General features: G+C 39.5%; 3 protein-coding genes across 5 annotated transcripts in view; 1 reads left to right on the top strand and 2 right to left on the bottom strand.

Moving 5' to 3' along the window:
• Positions 1–5,007, bottom strand: part of LOC138045728 (mediator of RNA polymerase II transcription subunit 21-like) — a 5,789-nt gene extending 782 nt beyond the window's left edge. The window contains exons 1-5 of one of the 2 annotated variants that reach the window (XM_068892321.1): positions 4,858–5,007; positions 3,700–3,781; positions 2,737–2,766; positions 1,856–1,956; positions 186–261 (exon numbers count right to left, since the gene is read on the bottom strand). In XM_068892321.1, the coding sequence (XP_068748422.1) occupies positions 186–261; positions 1,856–1,956; positions 2,737–2,766; positions 3,700–3,781; positions 4,858–4,899 (331 nt within the window). In that variant the 5' untranslated portion in view covers positions 4,900–5,007. The remainder of the gene's footprint in view (positions 1–185; positions 262–1,855; positions 1,957–2,736; positions 2,767–3,699; positions 3,782–4,857) is intronic. The other variant, XM_068892320.1, reaches the window with a different exon arrangement.
• Positions 5,008–5,024: 17 nt separating this feature from the next.
• On the top strand, positions 5,025–8,033 carry LOC138045729 (large ribosomal subunit protein P2-like). Its single transcript, XM_068892322.1, has 3 exons — positions 5,025–5,159; positions 5,945–6,103; positions 7,788–8,033. Exons 2-3 carry the CDS (start codon positions 5,945–5,947, stop codon positions 7,983–7,985), a joined length of 357 nt encoding a protein of 118 aa, XP_068748423.1. The 5' UTR covers positions 5,025–5,159; the 3' UTR covers positions 7,986–8,033.
• An 8,837-nt stretch (positions 8,034–16,870) lies between these two features.
• Positions 16,871–20,000, bottom strand: part of LOC138045726 (THO complex subunit 1-like) — a 38,349-nt gene continuing 35,219 nt past the window's right edge. For both annotated transcript variants that reach the window (XM_068892318.1, XM_068892319.1), the window contains 2 exons: positions 17,697–17,730; positions 16,871–17,031 (listed from right to left, as the gene is read on the bottom strand). In XM_068892318.1, coding sequence (XP_068748419.1) covers positions 17,000–17,031; positions 17,697–17,730 — 66 coding nt within the window. In that variant the 3' untranslated portion in view covers positions 16,871–16,999. The remainder of the gene's footprint in view (positions 17,032–17,696; positions 17,731–20,000) is intronic.

Here is a 20,000-nt window from a genome sequence, read left to right as displayed (position 1 = left end):
AAGAAAGTATTACCTCACCCCAAGTACAATTTGTGTATCACATGTTGCGTATTCCCTATTCTACTCTACATCACTGCTACAAGCATCCCAGTCCTGCATTCAGCACAAAATAACGGTTTCCTGGTAGATTTCTTTCAAAGGGGAAATATTGCATGAAAGTAAGTAAATTATCAACCATGATTTACCTCCCCTGATGACTGCTTCCTCCAACCTTCTGCCTGCTTCAGAACTTTCACTTTCTAACTTGTGTAAGCTTGCTGCCTGTGTCAACAATATCGACAGTCTGAATTTGAGGAATTGTGAATTACTAGTGGCTTATGTAGCAGGTGGAGGAGCTTGGTGGAAACATGGTGACATCAACACACAAGTAAATTAATTGACTGAATAACAGTCATTGATTTCAGAGGAATTGAGAGTGCCTAGTTGAAAAATAACGAAATTTATGCGGCTTTCTGTGTTGTGATGGGCCACAAATTGTCAGGTAGTGGTTGAGAAGATTGAAATGCAGCGTTCCAGTTAATTGTTTTTCTAGCAGGGGGTCATGTAGACCATTTGAGGGGTCACGCAGTAGCGTGCCAGCAGTGGCCCTTTGAGGATCGGAGAGGAGGTTAAGTCACACGTTCTCGTAAAATTCTTTTGTAATGTGAGGACTGCCCCGTTTTGAGGTCTTTTACTTTTTTAAGCTGCGGTAATAAATTCAATTCAAAGTTAAAGAGATGGTTTCAATGCACAAAACATGCTCTTGAGTAAACCCGTTTTTCTTTAAGTTAAATAGAAGGGACGTACATAATAGGCGGGACCCGAGAAAAATACCCGGCTGACAAAGGCGATTTTCCCGGTTGAAAAGGAACATATAATATTTATAATAACTTCTGCTTTCTAGTAAATGTCTTCGTTACTTCATTTTTTGGCTGTTTGGACTTCAATTTTCGTGTTACCTAAAGAAAGCAAGATCGTGAGCAAACATTCCATTTCGAGGAAGGTGTGTTTGATAAAAAGCTTATTGGTAAGCGAGATTTGTACTTTATGCACGTTCAAACTCTGGCGCACCGAGTGAAAATTCGAAGAAAACGCTATTACTACAACAGAATCGCCACGAGACACCGAAAGACTCGAGAGCGCGTGTTCAAACAAAGTGACATTTTTTAGCGTAAAAAGCAACAAAAATTTGTCTGAAAGTTTAGAACAAAAAAAGTGAATTTTTGTTGATGAGAACATCACGAATGACCTTGAAATTACCTCCTAAAATCGAGGAAAACGCATTTCTGCGGAGAGTCTAACTTTCATTACTTTCCAGGGCAGCATACCCCCGGAACCCTTAATTCACTGGTTTCGGAAATTGTGGAGAGGCTTGAAGTTCTTGAGAATGATGTTTTGCTTTTATAATGTATGCTGTTAGGAACTTCTGGCATGAAGCACTTAAGGATTTTTCAAACATATACAGCCTACATGTACCAACGTGGCACATTATAATACAAGTAATACATGTAATCAAGCAATCCCTGAGGCCTAAAACAGTTGAAGATATGCACTGTAGGGTTTCTAGATTATGCCGCTAAAAATTAGATAAAGTGATAAACAAAAAGTTTACAACAAATTATTATTTTGAAATACGGTACTAAATTTTTATAAATGGGTGATGCAGGCCTAGAATGGCTCACCATGTGACCGGCCAAAATTATATGAGGATTGACACCCATGCCCACAAACCCTAACCCTAACCCAATGCTTATCATCATATTATGCTTATCTTCATATGCTGTCTGAATAACAACATTTTTGCCCAATTATTCATTTTTTACCTTTTAGTCCTTTCAATGAAATACAGCTAAATTCAATGGTGGCATGAATGTACCTGAAGAGCCGGTGAACAGTCTTCACTTGGTAGTGACTCAATTAAAAAATCAATGTCTTTTGCAGTTCTTGAGATGAGAGTAGCAAACAAAGCTGCATGACCTTAGTAGGAAATTCAACAAAATAATGAAACACTCAAAATTCTTGATATCCATACAATCCATTTAAGAACATGTCTATTTGTGAGTTATGATCATAGGGAACCTCCATTCCAACAAAAAAAGTAGCTTTAATTATCACTGGAAATTTTCCTCTATGGTCAACACTGTTTTTTAAAAAAATTCAAAGAAATAAGTAAGTTTCAGTATTGCCTTTTTTATTTTCAATTTCCCAGGTGCTGCCATATTGAGTAATTCTAACGTGTTATGGTTTTCTGTTGTAATTATGCAAAAGTTACCAATATTTGAGTCGGAACAATAGGGCATCCTTAACATGTCACAATTAGAATGACAGGAGTACACTGATAAATGCTCACCCTGGCACATAAAATGCAGTTTATTATTGCAATGAACAAGTAAATTTTCACAGCTTTTAAGCTCTGATTGCTGAAACAGTAGAAAAGGTCTAATTTTTCTTTAATAATTCAGTTGCATCTAAGAGTCATTAGATACAAAAGTTTATAAAAATTGCCATTAAAGCTACATGTAATGTTGGATCTCAGGTCCAAACTGCAAAGTTCTTTGTTCTTTAATCAGTTAATGGAGAGGACACCTCATGAATAAGCACCTCAAACACCCTAAGACGTGCCCAGTTAATGAGGAAAATTGTTGCATTATTTTAAGTAAAGTCTCACTCCCAGGTTAAAAGAAAAGGGCAAATGTACCACTTTCCCAAAATTGAAACAGATGAAGCTTAATATCTATGAGGCTTAGTTTTACAAACCTTCCTGGGTAACAGCACCACCATCTCCTGCTAATGATATAAAAATAGCATTTAGACATGTTACTAGTTCACTGGACAATAACAATAATAATAATAACAACTTTACTTCAGCGTTAACCTTATACAGAGGAGAGCCTCTTTAATTTACTCACATGAAAACATGTAGCCGTATGTACCACCACTGTATAGGGCAATCTTTTGTGACATTTAATAACCAGTTCAGAAAATCAATCTTGTCTTATTCAAGGCTTAGAAAGACAGGTAACAATGGAGTAGAGCTCTACAAATTATCAATATTTATGATATGATTGATATGATTGATATGATTGATACGATCTCAATTACCGGTATTGCCTTATAGTTATAAAATTTTTATAACAATAAGGCAATAAATTGAGATCATATCAATTTTAGCAAAAGTAAAACAAAAATACAGTTAATTCTGCAACATTTCCCTTGAACCAAAACTAGTTTTAAATGATTCTTTGTGAACATGTTAAAAAAGCGTGCTTCTTGGTGCAATCGTGAATGTGGCAGTAATACACCTCCTGTTGAAACTTGTAATACCCATCTATCTGATCCTTAGCAAGTGAAAACAACTCTTAGTAGCAAGAAAAATCCATTTCAAGTTCAAGTTCAAGTTTATTCAAGCTTATTTATTACAAGTTTATTACAAGTGTATTACAAAGTTTACAGTATAAGCTTCTAAAAATGGGGGTCAACTTATACACAAAGCGAAAAGGATAGATTCAATTACGAAGGAATTTAGCAACTAACTGGCCTCAAAATGAGTTGTGCAGTACATGTTCAACTTCTAGCGATAAAAGAGTATCAAATAGTTAAATGTAAAAGCAGAACTGCATGGATCCTCTGCTAGCCACCAGCAAGCAACCTAAAACTGATCCTGTCATACACCCATAACTTAATTGCTGGCTAATAATTTCATTATTTATTTTACCTTACATTTATCAAAGCCTGAAAAACTTTTCCCAGGTTGTGCTGTTTGTTGCAGTATGCCAACACTATTACAAAACTGATCTGCAAGCTAATAAAGAATGAAACTCATAAAACCTTATTGGTCATTGACAGCTAATTTACCACCTTTGTGTGTGTCTTTTACCAGAATGTGGTTTGGGAAGCGAGGAATTGTTCAATCTTTTTGAAAAAGCAATTAATAGGGGGGTTCATATAAGGAACGTAAGAAGGTTTTAAGTATGCCTGAGTTCATATTCTACTATGAATGTGAATGGGGTTACCGGTAATTGATAAGATTACGTCTAGATCTACTTTTTCGTTCATAAATCACTCCAAAAGTGATCCAAGGCCCAGTTGTTCAAGGATGGACTCCATTTTCTTTCTCTTTGATGGGAAAATCAAAGAACATTTGAGGGGGATTGGGAAATAAACGTTTCATGAGGCATTGTGGGTATATCATCAGAAAGTTTGCTCATCATAGGATTTTCAGTGCTCACAAGTATATAAGCACCCAGCAGAAAATCATCTTGCATCAAATAACAGAAAATGCACTGTACATAACTAAGTTTTGACAGCATATAAAGCAACATGCACTGTGTATATTGAAGAAAGCACACAAACTTACACTTAAACTTACACTGCGTGTGACAAAGTTAGCACAGTATATATTTATTAATGGACTATATATAAAAGGGTAGTAGCTCAATATAAACGCAAAATCACTTCATATATCAACGTGATCTCTGCGTATAAAACACAAAGAAAGACATATGACATTGTTGCCGTTCCATAATTGCGGAACTGCGGGAGCAGCATTTGAAAACTAATAGTAAGGTCAGTAAGTGAAAGGGTATTCTGAAGTTTAGGCGAAAATGCGTACTTGAGCAGATCAAAACACGATAAGGAAGTCTCAAGTTGACAGGAGTTTCTGCCGTACTTATGGCTTACTTGGATTCCAGTATGAACTCGCCCGTTATTTTGTCAAAATCACTCGTTTTGAATTCCAGTGACTGACGGAAAACTCAGTGTCAGATGACTTATCGAGACTTTAATATAGGAATACAATGATCGTTCACGTGTAAGAGATTTTAGTTAACAGATAACCATCTCAAGTTTAACGAGGAAACTGATGCAGGTTATTGGTACCTGATTCAACGCATCCTGCAGCTGAGTTATTCTGTCCGCCATCTTTGTTTCAATACTGAGCGACCAAATGTACTGGCTGTCAGAAGAAGGCGCACGGGACGTTTTGTGCGGGCTTACACCACGTACTAGACGACCAAGCACCCCTGAAATCTTCGTTGGACCACCCCTAAGAAGGGATATATATAGTGGCACGTGTAAGTATTCCTCCTCTGCTGGTTTGACTAAAAGAAGACAAACTTGCGACAAAAGACAACAAAGAACTCCTTAGCGTGCACATCGTTTCGTGTCTTGTTGACTTAAAAGTGAGTATTGAAACATGCTAGGTGCCGCTTAAATAGAATATGCCACACGATTTTTCGTTTATTATAATATTTCCAAGTGGTAATATCATGCATGACAAACCGCCATTTTGATTTGTCCTGAAGGCCTCGAATTCCTGACAAGAAAGGGCTAAATAGCTGTTTATTGTTGAGGCTGACTGAAGTAAGATTAAGGCATGATAAGGATAGGTATGGAAATAGGATGTTTTGGAAAAAAAATGTCTCGAATGTCTGGTTGACCTTGGTTGGATAGCTATGACTTCTCAGTTTTTCATAAAGCTTATGAGGTGAACAAGGTTGATTTTTGTAGGTTCAGATAATCTCCGAGATAAGTTTGAAATCTGCATAAATAAACACCTTCCTTGTCCTTTTTGAAAAGATAGACTTGTGCCCACTAACCTTTTTTAGTGTACACGAAGTACAATGTAGGTGTCTACAAACAGTTTAGCTCAGTGTGATCTCTATCACCTTGCACTTAAAAATGTATTGGTGGGGTATTGCCTTAATTCAAAGTTCACTTCCAAAGCATTTGGAAAAATAATGCTTCACAATGGCATAATCCACCATCAAGGTGGATCATGGGACAAACTGAGAGTCTGACAATGGAACACAACTCATTTAAGAGTGAATTGAGGCACGGGTACAAGTGAAGAAGAGAATCAAATTTCTTTGATGCCTGTATATCTGGTCCTAAATGTATTTGTTAAACTTTATCATGGTCAGGCTACCACTCTCCATACACATGAAAGGGTTGTTGTTGTTTTCAGATGCGTTACGTGGCCGCTTATCTTCTTGCCACCCTTGGGGGGAACAAAAATCCATCTGCATCAGATATCAAAGATATCCTCTCCAGTGTTGGGATTGATGTGGATTCTGAGTGCCTCGATGTCGTTATCAAAGAACTTAGTGGCAAAAATATCAATGAGGTAGGAATCTTTTTAGTGATCTGGTTGCACAATCTGTAAATTTACCGGTAATGTGCTTTTTTTAGAGGCAGGTCTAGGGTAGAAAACCAACAAAACTGAAGTGAAACCCTGTCACTTAAAGACTTATTTGGAAGGTTTCTTTGGTGCGCTGGCCTTCTAGGCTGGGTTTTTTTTATGAATACCTGGTTCAGGGTTGTATATAAGAGCCAGAAGCCGGCGAAGTTCACCGGCTTCTCTGCAACGTTTCACCGGCTACTTTCATTACTTGAAGAGTCACAATATCGCGAGGAGATGAAGTTTATCAGCTCTAAACTTAATAGGCTCAATAAAAAAATGAATTTGCAGTGCCTATCTTTTCTGAAAACATAAAAGATTTCTGACTCCAGGACAGTTTAGAAACGTTATGTTTGAGGCTGCCTTTTTGAACAAATCTTGTTGCGGTAGCAGGAAAGTACGTACAATATAATTTGTTGTCCACCATATTGGATTTCGAGCTGTGAATGCTTAATTAGTAGGAGCAGAGAACTGGGAAAGAGGAGTTTTTGTGCGTGACTATCAGCACGAAATGGCAAAAATGTCTGACCGGCGAGGTCATGTCACTCAAGTGAAGCGAAAGCAATTAACTTTAGATTTTCTTTGTCAAGACAAACAAGAAAAGTTGCTGTGTCCCTGAAAGAAGTTAAGTTTTCCCTGCTGTCTACTTACGTTCTGGCACGAAGAAACTAGACTTTGTACCCCTTGCACCTGCATTTTGTAACAAGAGTCGACAAGATTGTTGGACTGTTTACCCTGGGTGCCAGAGGGTTTCTTTTTCTCTTTGGGGCAGAATTTCGCGGCAAAGCGGCTGATACGAGTCGCGAGACGAGTGCTTCGCGACTCGCTATCGTGGCTTCGCCGCTCAAATCCGTCTCCAAAGAGAAAAAAAAGCCTCTGGCACCCAGGGTATGGACTGTTAGGCTAGTTTGCATTATCGAGTTAATAAGTACGTGCCGACTCAAGATACAAGTTGTCAAGTGGTAAATTTTATTTGCCAGGCTCTTAAGCTCCAGCAAACCACCAGAAAGATACCAAAAATATCATTCAACTTTTTGTTTACAGTTGGTATTATTGAAATGTTGCTGTCTTTCTTTGAGTAACATGATTTTCACAATATAGTTGCAGCTTAATTCATCCCACTATGCTAGGAAGGTCCAAAATGCCAGGAAATGCGTTTTCCAGCGTACGATTTTGAAAAGGTTTCAGGGGAGCATGCCCCCGGACTCCCCTAGATGCGACGGTCCTCCGGACCCACAACCGTCTGCTTTTCAGAAAACTCCGGCTTCTTAAAACCTTAAAGAAAACCCTGCTGGTTGGACTGCTGAAAATATTGAGAGGGATGTTTGATTGACTGAAATCCAGTTCTCAAGTGGACTCCTGCATGAAAAAAAAATTAAGTGTCCAGTCGTTCTGGCTCTGGAGCACTAATTGGAGACACTGTAAACTGAATTAACAATTAATGCAAATCAAGTCAAATGTTGGTTTTTGAGGAGATAAGATAACCAATCCCTTGTATTGATTCCTAGGTTTAAGGTACAGGGCAGTTTAGAAAGAAGGTTTAAAGGAATTTTTAGCTAATGACACTGTGAAGTGTCTTAAAGAAATAAATATCAACATGTGGACTTCTTTGTGCGATCTGTGTTTTCAGGTGATTGCCCAGGGTAAGACCAAGCTTGCCTCTGTTCCTACTGGTGGTGCTGTTGTAGCTGGAGCTGGATCTGCAGGATCTGCTGCACCTGCTCCAGGTGGTGACAAAGAAGAAAAAGTGGAGGAAAAGAAAGAAGAGAAGAAGGAAGAAGAAGATGAGGAATCTGATGACGATATGGGATTTGGCCTGTTTGATTAAAACACTATAAATGTACTAGCAAAAAACAATAAAGAGCCTCCCATGAAATTGTCTGCTGTGATACATTTTTGTCTTATTCTTTGAATCTATGGTTGTGTGCTGCCAGAAAACATATCCATCCACGTGGCTCAGTCATGTTGCAGCCCAAGCTTAGGAAATGTTGTCCAACAAATTATGTAGCAATGGAAATACTTCTTTTATAGTGCAGCCAGTTTCTGCCTGTAATTTTTCAAAGCTTTGACTGTGGATGCATGTTCCTGGACAAACACCATGGTATTTAACAGGGACAAAGTTTTTTGAGTGGACGTGCATATTTAACATGTATTGAACAATGAAACAGTTCAACCAAACAATACACACTTAATTTACATGAGTGAAAATGCACATTAATTTCTTCACTTTGCAGAAGCAGGGAAGTGTCCCTTTACAGACATTAAGCAAGCAATAGCTATTTTTCTCTTTGTACTATCAACATTTGTCGGGCAACCTGTGGTTGTTGTCGAACCTCCCCAAGTAACTGGGACAATAAGGAAATTAGAACTTCTTGGTTTCTCAAAGCAATGTTTAGTTTCTCATCAATACTCTCTGTCCTTTTGACTTTGTTTAACACACTGGACCTTGATCTTGGGGCCTTTGTGGATGATGTGGAACTTGTTGATAAGGATGTAACCGAGCCATTAGGGATGCAGTCTGGTGGATGTTGCAGCTGGGAGGATAGAGCTGTGGTGTGGGTGGAGTCTTTAAGTTGGTTTTCCGCTGGTTCAAGGAGTCGCTGTCTCTTTGAACCAGTCTTCGTCTTCTTGCGTTCTCTTTCTCTTTTGTTTGAAAGCTAGGAGCAGAAACAAAAAAAAGGAGGAAAAAAGGAACCAGTTGATACAGCAGTAGCCTGGTTGTGAAATATACACTATTGAGAAAACCGGAAGGGAAGAAATGTTCGATACTAGTAAAGGCGAGAAATTTGGAAGGTTCATCACAATTTGTTACCATTTTATGCAAAATAAAACATTGATATTTTCTTTTCTTTGTGTCTTATGATATCTATTGCGATTTCAACAAATTTTGTCTGGGGAATAGGCCACTTTGGAAAATACCATAATACTCGTTGTTGTGCCCCCAGATTTTGCATAAGCATTGTTTCCAGTTTCTTTTCGGACTTTTAATGGTCTCAAGAGAAACCAAAAATAATGCGTATGCAAAATTTGGGGGGTTAAACAAGGAGTATCATTGTATTTTCCGAAGTGGCCTACTAAACAGATGGCCACTTTCCTACACCTCAAAGGGAACTTCCACTAAAACAAGAAAATAACTAAAAACCACAGAACATAACTTTACAACAAACATTCTTCCCAATCTTTTTTTTAATGAAAGCGTTTGGATCTGAAATAAATTTCAAAAACGCTTCTACTCAGGCGCCGCCATCTTTGTATAATTGTGACGCGTCGTGGAGAGTTATCGAATTTTAAAATTACCGTACTTATTTTCACTTTCAAATTTCCCGCGTGTCGCCATCTTGAATTGTGATGTGTCGTGGTTGCTCTATTAGGGAGCTTAAGCATGCGCGTTTTTGAGACGCGGGCGGAAACCGGAAGTGAGCTGTTTTCCCTTCTTCACACAACCACATTTACATTACTACGTATCTTTTCTCCACTATCCCGGTACGCGAAATGCTCTCTTCCGGTTGCGGTACGCGTCTCAAAACCGCGCGTGCTTAAGCTCCCTAAATAGGACAACCACGACACATCACAATTCAAGATGGCGCCTCGCGGGAAATTTGAAAGTGAAAATCAGTGATTTTTAAATTCACTTTTTTCGATTGAAACACTTTTTGAAGACAATAATTGTCTTCAAAAAACGTCATTTAAGGGCTGCATACCCTCTGATGTCGTCGTTCAAGTTTTTCCCGTTGTGACTGAAAGTTCTCCTGAACACCTTGTGAAAGTTCCTTTTCTTGACTGGATATTGTCATATCGCTGGACCAATCCATCAATATTCCATCACAATCTGTGAAAAAATAATCGTATCATAGGAACAAGTGAGTTGCGGTCTAGACCTGGAGACTGATATCTGAGAGACATTTAGCACTACGTTTACGCCAATCGGTAAACGTCAGCCTGCCTTTACACGTTTCACGTAAAATAGAGAGAAGGTGCTGACTTAAGCTTGCGTGACCCACTAAAAAGCAAAACAGAACTGGAAGTCTTTTTAAACATTGTTTGTGGAAAAAGACTCCATATAAAATGAAAATCCTTACTGTTAAATTTTGAGATTTTGGGTGGAGGCGTTTTGTCGGTCAACAGAGGGTCAACGTGAGTTCATCGTCGTTCGAGTTTCAACTTTACGTGAACGTGGTGATAAAGCTCTGTATAGCCTAAGTAGGAAATTAGATCAAATTAGCGAGAACAAACAGAACTCGGTTACTTTCCAGCAATAATGTTCTTGGTACGAAGCTACAACGGCGCACGTAAAAATGTTCAAAGTTATAAGCTCGATTACCAACCGCTGTTTCGGGAGAAAAGCACGCGCGCCTTTTACGGGGGAGGAGGGGTGTGGGGGGAAGAAAATCGAACTCGAGAGAATGGTGGAAATGGAGCCTACGGATTTCGGTCGTTTCGCCCACAAGTCGATTCGCCTACACTGAGGTCGATTCGCGTTCGCGTTCGTCTCGCTAACAGGGGCTAACCCAATGAAGTCTTGAAACAATATCACATTTAATTTAAAAGATCTTAACTTCCGATCTTTTCTAAGAGCCGCGGAAGCGGCCGTAATTACCTCGGTACAGTAATCACATTGTTTCGTTGTGATAGTTATGATCAGTTTGTAAGATTTAACTGATTTGGACAACTTTGGTCGAGACGTGAAGCGAGTTGAAAGCACAGAGTGTAAAGAGACTCTGGAGTAACGGTTAGTGAAGGCTTCACGCGTGTAATTAAATCGACTTGTAAGCGAAACGACCGATTACACAGCCTACATAAACTACTACATAAGCTAAATAAAACTGAGTATTTACAATAAACACCACGTAACAACTACTCATATTTTTTTTGCTTCTATTATTCCAAGGTGAAAAATTAAAGCGAGAATTGATTAAAATTTGAAAAACCATTATTCTATCCACGCATCTTGAAAATGCCAGTTTATAGCCAACTCACATCCAACACGCACTCGTGATGAATAATTAACAATTATTCCATTCGCGCTTGTTGGATAGGAGATGGTAAATAGCCAACGAACCCCGTAGCACCGAGTTGGCTATAACCAGTCTCATATCCAACAATGGAATAATTGTTTTCTTAAATTCCTTAACTCAAGTCTGGAGGTACGAAATACGAGCAAAAAAAAGCGAGAAAATCCGAACGAAATCGAAAAAACTTGATGAAGATGAGAAACAAACTTTAGTTTAGCAACGCTTAGCCCATTCAATTGCCGGCAATATAAGGTCAACCTAAGGTATATGAGCTGATAACCGAGATTGCGTGAACCAATCAGAGCACGAGAAATGCATTAACCGAGGTTGAAAATTTAATAGTTGTTAATATTTTTTACTTACCATCGAAACTGAAATCATCGCCTTCATCAGCCAAACTTGATACAGAACAACGGAGGATATGATGCTGCACTGGAATTTCCACAGAGGTGTTCAGGTCATCAATCACTGTACTCTCAGCAACTGGAAGCACTGTATTTGTTGGAAGTAAGGTTTCCGCTGAACACGAAATGCAAGTCCAATCTATTTCCTGTCCTGTTCTCACTGCGACCTTGTATTCTTGTTGCGAGACACCTGATAAGAAAGCGGCGTTGTTTCAAACCCCCTTGGTTTACTATCGTTGTCCCACCCAGCTACTTAATCGTTAGACTATGAAAAGATGTTTCATCATATACACGAAACGTTTCAGTTGTAAATTAATTAATTAACTAATAATTGTGGATTACAATAACTGTGTTACGCGATCAATACGTGCAATCCAGATGGTCAAAACGAAATATAACATAAAACTTCAAATGCATCTTGGTCCCGCAAAGATAAAAGTAATACTTTTTGCAACTAACTTACAGTTTTAAGGTTTGCGACTGCAAGGAAGGGAATCTTAAAAAGTTCAGACTCGATCAAAGTAGCGAAAGTGAATTATTCGACTCAGCTACTGAGCAATTTACTGCTGCTCGTTTACTTGGCTTTACCGAGATTCCTTCCAACTATACTCCAGTTATGTTTTGGAGCGAAAAGGACCTTATGAGAGCAATTTGTTTGTGATATGCTTGCATTCTCAGTTACTGCATCAGGATATCTTTTCGGGAAAGATTTTATTCCAAGTAAGTTTCCTGAAACACAGCACGAGCAACTCCAGTATTTTTGACATATTACATCAAGTACTGACAGACCCGGAAAAATAATAGAGTAAGGCGACATACCAGTTTTACAGGTTCTGTGTGTCCAGTTCCCACAGTTGTCACACTGAAGTGCCTGTTGCTTTGGTCGAACCAATTTGTGACATACAATGCAGTTATCGGCAGATGACATCATTCTGTTAGCTTGGCTTAGTGCGATGGAACATCTAATGCAGATTATCCGAATCGACGATCAACCGTGTTGTCGCTATTTATATCGACTTTTTGGATCAAACAAGCCTAAGAACAATAGAACAATAGCTCCTGTGTATTGAGGAGGGCATTGAGGTTTGCGGTGTTGCTAATTTTTTTGTGCGGTGTTTCGGTGAATAAAATCTCACCTTGCGGTGTCCTCAAAGCCTGCGGTGTGCGATGTTTGTGTTTTTGAATCTCCGATGTTCGGTGAAACGAAATTATTTGCGGTGTTGTGGTTCTTGTTTGACCGTTGCCAGAACTAAATTTGACCAGCTGTATCTTCTTTAATTATTAAAAACAATCGGACAGGCCAAACGTTAGTTGGACACCTATGAAAGAGAATGGCCGTATTTATACTAGAGGACGTCTAAGGCCCGGGTTAAACGCCGTACTTCACATGAGCCGAACCTAATTACACTTTAGGTCGACCCAAACTAGTTAAGTCAAACGTCGAACTTAATTCAGCCGAACTTTAACTGACCACGAAGATAAATAGCAAAACCGAGATCGAGGCTGTCTCATACATCAACATGATTATGCATTTGGTTCGGCTCATGGAAGATCGGCGTTTGACCAAAAGGCGATCCTCAGCCGTTATTCCCGCCTGGAGTGGCCGTGAAGCACGCCTCAGCCAATCCAAATAAAACCAGTCGAACTTAATTGGGTCAAACGCCGTACTTCACATGAACTTAATTCATGTAAATTAGTTGAATTGAGTTCGGCTCATGTGAAGTACGGCGTTTAACCCGGGCCTAAGACGAGTTTAAGACATCTTAGACGTCTTATTAGACGACTAGTTTAAATACGGGAAATAAGGTGGACGCATTAACCACGTCAGACGAATTAAAGGTCTCAAGTTAAGTGCGTCTAAAGGAGAAACGCTGCTTTGTCAGAGTATGATTGTCAAACTAACAACTGCGTGGGATAATTCTAAAATTATCACTAAATAACAACAAGCCGTACCATGAACGTCGTTGTTTTGGAAGTTTAGCACACAATGCCGCTATCGCTCCTTTGAACTGTGATGAAGGCGGCCTGACACCTCCTCGTTCCTTTTCGGCAAATTGGTCGACAAATAAAAGGATTCTTTGTCAAGGCTTTGGATGACCCCTGGTGAAGACACGATCGAAACTTTGGGTCTTTAAATTGTAAATTTCGCAGCTAAATTTTTAATTCTCAAAACTATGACCCATAGTCAACCTGCTTGGTTTGTAAAACTTAACTTACCCCATTGCATTTGTTTCTTTCTCGTTGATACATTTATTATTATTGTGATATGAACGATTTTTAGAAGCCGGTATTTTGGCGTTGCAGTAAGATCCCTTGCGACTTTTGTGCTAAATTGCTATGTGCTAAATTACCGGCAAAGCCCTAGCTCTTTGTTACTTGGGCGGATTTTCTATTCTTGCTCTATTTATGTTTCGCAAGTTTGTCGTTACCACGCATTTTAGCATTGTAAACAAAATCCTCGCGACCTTTGCAATATTTCCTATACTTGAGGTTTACCGAGGGCCCTCCTTCCTTTTTGCTGGTATTGTGTTTTCTGGCTTTTAGAAAAGATGCAATAAGTACCATTGATCTACTTGCGACTCTTCTTAACGTGCATTTTGACATGGGAGACAAAATCCTTCCTGAGACTTCCACAGTATTTGCAACACTTGCGACAAACTAAGGGCGCTCTTTGCCCTTTGTTACTTTGGTGTTTTCAATCCTTGAAAAAAATGGTATTCTTCCCATATTTTTCAGAAAAAATCCTTGCCACTTTTCCGATATAAGTTACATTCCTTCCTTTTTGTTGGTATTGTGTTTGTTCTTTTAGAAATTGTGTTTGTTCTTTTAGAAAACATGCAATAAGTACCATTGATCTACTTGCGACTCTTCTTAACGTGCATTTTGACATGGGAGACAAAATCCTTCCTGAGACTTCCACAGTATTTGCAACACTTGCGACAAACTAAGGGCGCTCTTTGCCCTTTGTTACTTTGGTGTTTTCAATCCTTGAAAAAAATGGTATTCTTCCCATATTTTTCAGAAAAAATCCTTGCCACTTTTCCGATATAAGTAACATTTCAAGATCGTCGAGAGGCGCCTTTATCCTTCTTTTCCTTATCCCGGGCTTTTCTCTTTGGCGAAATTTGTCATTCTGGCGATATTTGTAATTCTTATCAGCGCGCATTTCCAGTTGCAGACCAAATACTTCCAACTTCTGCAATATTTTGCCGCTCGATTACCACCAACAAGAAAATGACTTATTGTGAAAGTTTGCGAAAGGTATAGAACGTCTAACCCTAGGTTTCCTTTTGAGCATATCGAAAGTATATAGGCTTCTGCAAGCAAATCGAAGCCCATGAATTTCGGTTTTGTCAACTGACCGCCTTGAAATGGCTTATGAATCGACACAAAACAGACTAAACAACATATGATTAAACTCTCTTAATGCATTGCAAAATCGCCTTGTGAGCTTGGGCACCTGTGCTATAAGACTTGCTTCCGCTAATCATGGTGTCATGCCCAAGAAAAAGTCAATTTCAGATTGACTCCGCTCTGACCATTTCTCTAATTTGATCGCTTGTGGAGAATCCGAACATTGACCCCGGCATCTCCCGCATGCTAAGGCTGGCGCTCAACCATCTGGGCTAATTCCCAATTGCAACATCTCGAGTAATATGCAAGTAATTGACGCACCTAGGCCTTATTTTACGGGTCCAACATTTGAATTTTGATTCCGGCAGACAAGAAACGCTACAAAGAGGGAACAAGGGTAAGAACACTTTAAAACAACACTTTCGTTATTTATGTGCCTATCCAGTGTGGCAAACATGGTGGCTCCGTGCCGACACCATGGAGAATTTTTCAGCGCCTGTTCACGATACATACGTATATCCAACTCAATACTCCATTTACCCCGACGTATAGCGACTTGTTTTTACTCGGTAGTATAGAGGATAGTATTCCCGCCTGTCAGGCGGGAGCTTGGGGTTCGATTCCCAGCCAAGAATTGTTTTTGACTTGTGCGACTAGTTGTATTAAAGTACGGGCGCCTTTAACACAAAGGCAGGATCGCAAATTGTGAGAGGGTACCGGCTTGATCATTATGATGAACAAAAAAGAAGCTGATGGGAAAGTTTTCCAAAAGCAAAGGGAGGCTAATTCCAGGCTCACATTTTCTTACTTCCCGCTTCGAAACGAAACACTCTCTAACACCTGAGCTTGAAAGATATACGCTCAAAACATGCCCACGGAAAACGCATTTGCAGCATACTTTCTTAACATTACAACTAATACATTGTGAAGCGGTTTGTGACATCATCATAACACCAGGAGTAGACTTGTGCCTCTCATAGTATTACAGAGCATACAAAGGTCATTTTGAAAAAATGAAAAATAAAAACCGGCACCTTTACGACTAGTAAAAAGAAACAATATAGTTTAATGTCGAATTTTGTACTTTCACGAGGCAAGTATGCTGTGACGAAAGAAACAAAGTCGTGCATTTCTCATTTTACCATTTCGACATTTCGCGTGGAAGGGTGCGTTAGACATGAGATTGGAGAGGAAAAGCTTCATAACATCGACTAGAAACAGCAAACGTCAAGATACAATTTGCGTATGGCCAAATCAAGCATGTACACAAACGAAAGACTTTCCATAGTTTTATTGCAAGAGGTTCTCCTTGAAGAACAGAGGTGGTGAAGTGTCCCTATGCTACTTTTGTCCAATAATAATTAAGGTAAGGGTACAGGTTAGCGTTATTTTTAGCTTAGGATAAATACAGCTATTTATCCTTACTTGAGGAGAAGCAATTGGGGGACACTTTGTGATGTATTCCAAGACAATAGTGATGTTGAAGTTACTTCATGATGTTGATGTTACTGATGTTGAAATTACTTCATGACGCTTATTCAAGTCGGTGTGCATCCAATTAGGGTCAATAGTGATCGTCCAGGCGAATGAAAAGGCATTGTTCTCACTAACATTTCGACAACCTTATAGTTGATATCCTGAAAGATGGTACTCATAGTGCGATAATGACCTTAACTGGCCTCAGGGACACTGTGACGTTACGCACATGATGTTCAAGTTGGGGAGCAAGGGGACACTTCATGACGCTTACTGACAGGGAAGGGGATGGTCGATTTACTAATGGTTTTGATCAGTAGTAGTTTAATATGAGAGGGAAATAAATTCAGTCGAAAATCTTAAACGAGATGTTTGGTGTCGCGCACCGTTAGGCGAATTTTCCTTTTCCTTTTCTGTGCAGCCGCGAAAAGAGAACGAAAAGAAAAGAGAGCGAAACACGTTATGTAGAAGTAAGGACCACAAATTTCAAACATTTATTAATTTAAAATATACATGTGTTAGGTAATGCACAAATCCTTAGAACAAGGTCAAATACTACTTGGAGGCCCCCATCGCTCACTAACATCATTTTAGCATCATGTCAAAGGCACTGTCGAGTCTGTGGTCCCTGCAAATCAATAGTCACGCATGAAACTCTTTAAATAACCTATAGAATAGACGAATGTATCGAACTCAAATCATACAGCTTAAGGGTTCCTTTGGATGCGAATAGTTAGACATCCTGTCCTTCTTAAATGTGTGGTTTGCAGTTTTTGGAAGAAATGTTGTTGCGAGAAACTTAAACAGTTGCAAAGAAAGCTGGAGAAAATCACAAAAAAACAACAATACTCGACCAGACTCGAACTCATGACTGAGTGGTTTACCATCTGAGGCAGGCTGGTCAGTTGCAAGTTCAGCTCTCAGATTGTTTGGTATCACAGATGGTAGAGTGCAGTGCAATCGCATAGTTTACTCAGGCCTTGAGTTTTCCAGGCTTTCTTACCGGTTGGCAATAGCACAAGTGTCTCTCAACCGCGATGATCATTTGCACATCAAGTAATAGAAAGGTTGCACAGGTTCCAGAGAACCATGACAACCAACACTACTATCAACAGTCTTAAATTAAGCACACTTTGCCTTGGAAAAGAAAAGGAAAATGAAAAGGATGGCAACTACTTCTGTGTCCGGTACAGCAGTTTTTACCCTGGAACTTTCATAACTTTTAATAGGATTACTTGTCACGAGAAAATAGCCACATGTTTTCAAAGAAACATCACAACTAAAGAGACTCACCATTTACGGCAATACCATCCTCGCTCTTTAGGTTCTGAAAATAGTCATATGGTAAAAATAGAAACTTCAACTGAACTAATGCTGTGGTAACAAATCTCTTTCAGTTTTAAGCACACCTAAACTCAAATACTTTTCCTTCCTAATATAAATCTACCCATCCAAAGCAAACATATGTCACCATTGTTACCCAAAATTTCGCTTTTTCTGTGCCGTGCAAGCCACGTAAACTTGGCAGAGCAAACGGTTATTTGGACGCACGACCGTGATGTGAGAGGCATGAGTCTAATCTCGATTTTACGTCACAAACTGCTTTGCAATGCAAAATTTCTTTGAAAACAGGAATGCAAAGCAGTTTGTGACGTAAAATCGAGAATAGACCCATGCAACTCACATCACGGCAGTGTGTCCAAATTACTGCTCGGTTTGATAACTACAATCCAATCTCGACCCCAGAGCTCTTCTCTTGATTGAGGGAGAGAAGAGCTCTGGGGAACCCTGAAACAAAGTGTCTTCTCATTGGTTTTCGTGAAGAACAATCAAAAGCGTCTCTAATTGGTGCATTATGTTAGCACGAGGAGTGAGCAGGCGCCGTAAGATTCAAATAGCCAAATTTTGGCTATAAGAACCCTACGGCGCATGTTCTCCTACATGGAGTTTCCCAGAGCCTTGGGTCGATCCGAGGCTCTGGTGACGAGAATGACTACAATCCTGGTCAAAAGGTGTTGGGAAAGTTGCGCGCATTACTTCACTTCACACCTAATTCGCTGATTCTAACTATTGGCTGTACTACCTAAAATGATGCTACCTTCCCAACTGTTTTCTCCATGATTGTAGATAAAAAGCGAAATTTTGAGATAAGAATCGTCAAACATGTTTGCTTTCGGTGAGGAGATCAATGTTGTAGACTAAAAATATTCGAGTTTAGGTGCACTTTAAGTAATGTGCTTGCTGCAAACACGAATCAAGTTATTGGAGACATTAACGTAAGTATTTGGTAATCCCAGTAAGGATTCTAACAGAGGAATTCATTATTTTAAATACAATACTTTGGTGTTCTAGGAGCTATAAGAGTCTCGTTCAAAATGCGGACGTGTACATACTACTACTATTCGAACGGGATTCTTTCTTTCCGGCAGGTCATAAACACAGGTCACATTCCGCAAGTCATTATTTTATCTACAGATTTGAGTCGAAGTATCCATTTTTATTCCGTTAGCTTTCAGTGTATTGTTAGTGTTAGCTTCTTTTAAATGCTTAAAATTTGTCGTGTTAGGGAACGTTGTCTCGGTAGTCTAGTGGTTAATAGAGTGTTTCCACGTGACATCAAGGCGTACATGTTGGTGTCCCCAACTAATCCTCGGGGAATCGAGCTCTATTATCATGAAAACGTTTTCTTTTGTTTCGGTGGAAAATTTACTGATCAAGTGAGTGAAACACTCTATTGCGTAAGCTCCTATTCGGTTGAACTAGGAGCGAACAACTCCCATACTAAGCCTATGTCACGGCCTTTTGCAGACCGATCTATTTTTTGACTACCTCTGACGCAATGACGCCAAGATGGTTTCTTGTGATTGGTCATCGGGCTCCCACGGAAGGAGTCTCATTCACGGGAAATTCAATCTAAAAGTAAATCGGTCTGTGAAAACGCCGTGACAGCAATATATGATAGGGGAGTTGCTCGCTCCTACTCATGGGCTCCTAGTTGAACGGAGTTCCATGTCGTTCACCTGACTTCTTGGGTGAGAATTTTGTAACCAACGAAAAATAAGTATACAGCTTACTTCTTGTAAGTTAAGAGAGACCTGCGCAATTCCCGGGTTCAGTCGCATGTGTTACGATATTACTTGCGAATAATGATGTCCGGCTCCCGTACGAATAGCCACAACGGTATTAAAATACCAATAGGCCAGTTCCGAGTTCATGGCTGCCTCCTCTTCAAAGCGAGTCTAAGTGCGAAGTTTTTCTTATGAAAATTAGTTTTTATTCATATGTAAAGTAGAACCAATTACTATCACAAAAACTTCGCACTTAGACTCGCTTTGAAGAGGAGGCAGCCATTAACTCGGAAATAGCCTATTACTTGATGTCGGGAAAATCGTCAATAACAATACTAATAAATCGTGTCAGAATACTGAACAAAAAAACTTAAATTAATGAAGGAGATGTTAGATGTTAACCCTGGTAAATGATGAGGAGTGACTCCGGGATAATCGGGAAAAATTTGAGTGCTCCTTTGACGGCGTCGAAGCTACGACCTTCCGAATATTTTCCTGTTCCGCCCGACCTTAAAGGAGCAGTGTCACC

Source organism: Montipora capricornis, chromosome 4, assembly GCF_036669925.1.
Source record: "Montipora capricornis isolate CH-2021 chromosome 4, ASM3666992v2, whole genome shotgun sequence".
In the NCBI taxonomy this organism is placed as follows: domain Eukaryota; kingdom Metazoa; phylum Cnidaria; class Anthozoa; order Scleractinia; family Acroporidae; genus Montipora; species Montipora capricornis.
The sequence above is the reverse complement of the archived record's forward strand: the minus strand, read 5'-3'. Positions and strand labels throughout refer to the sequence as shown.

Excerpts from the sequence above, each read along its gene's own strand:
- LOC138045729 (XM_068892322.1), top strand. The coding sequence starts at position 5,945 with ATGCGTTACGTGGCCGCTTATCTTCTTGCCACCCTTGGGGGGAACAAA. Across the intron at positions 6,104-7,787 it reads GTGGCAAAAATATCAATGAG|GTGATTGCCCAGGGTAAGAC; the intron begins GTAGGAATCTTT and ends CTGTGTTTTCAG.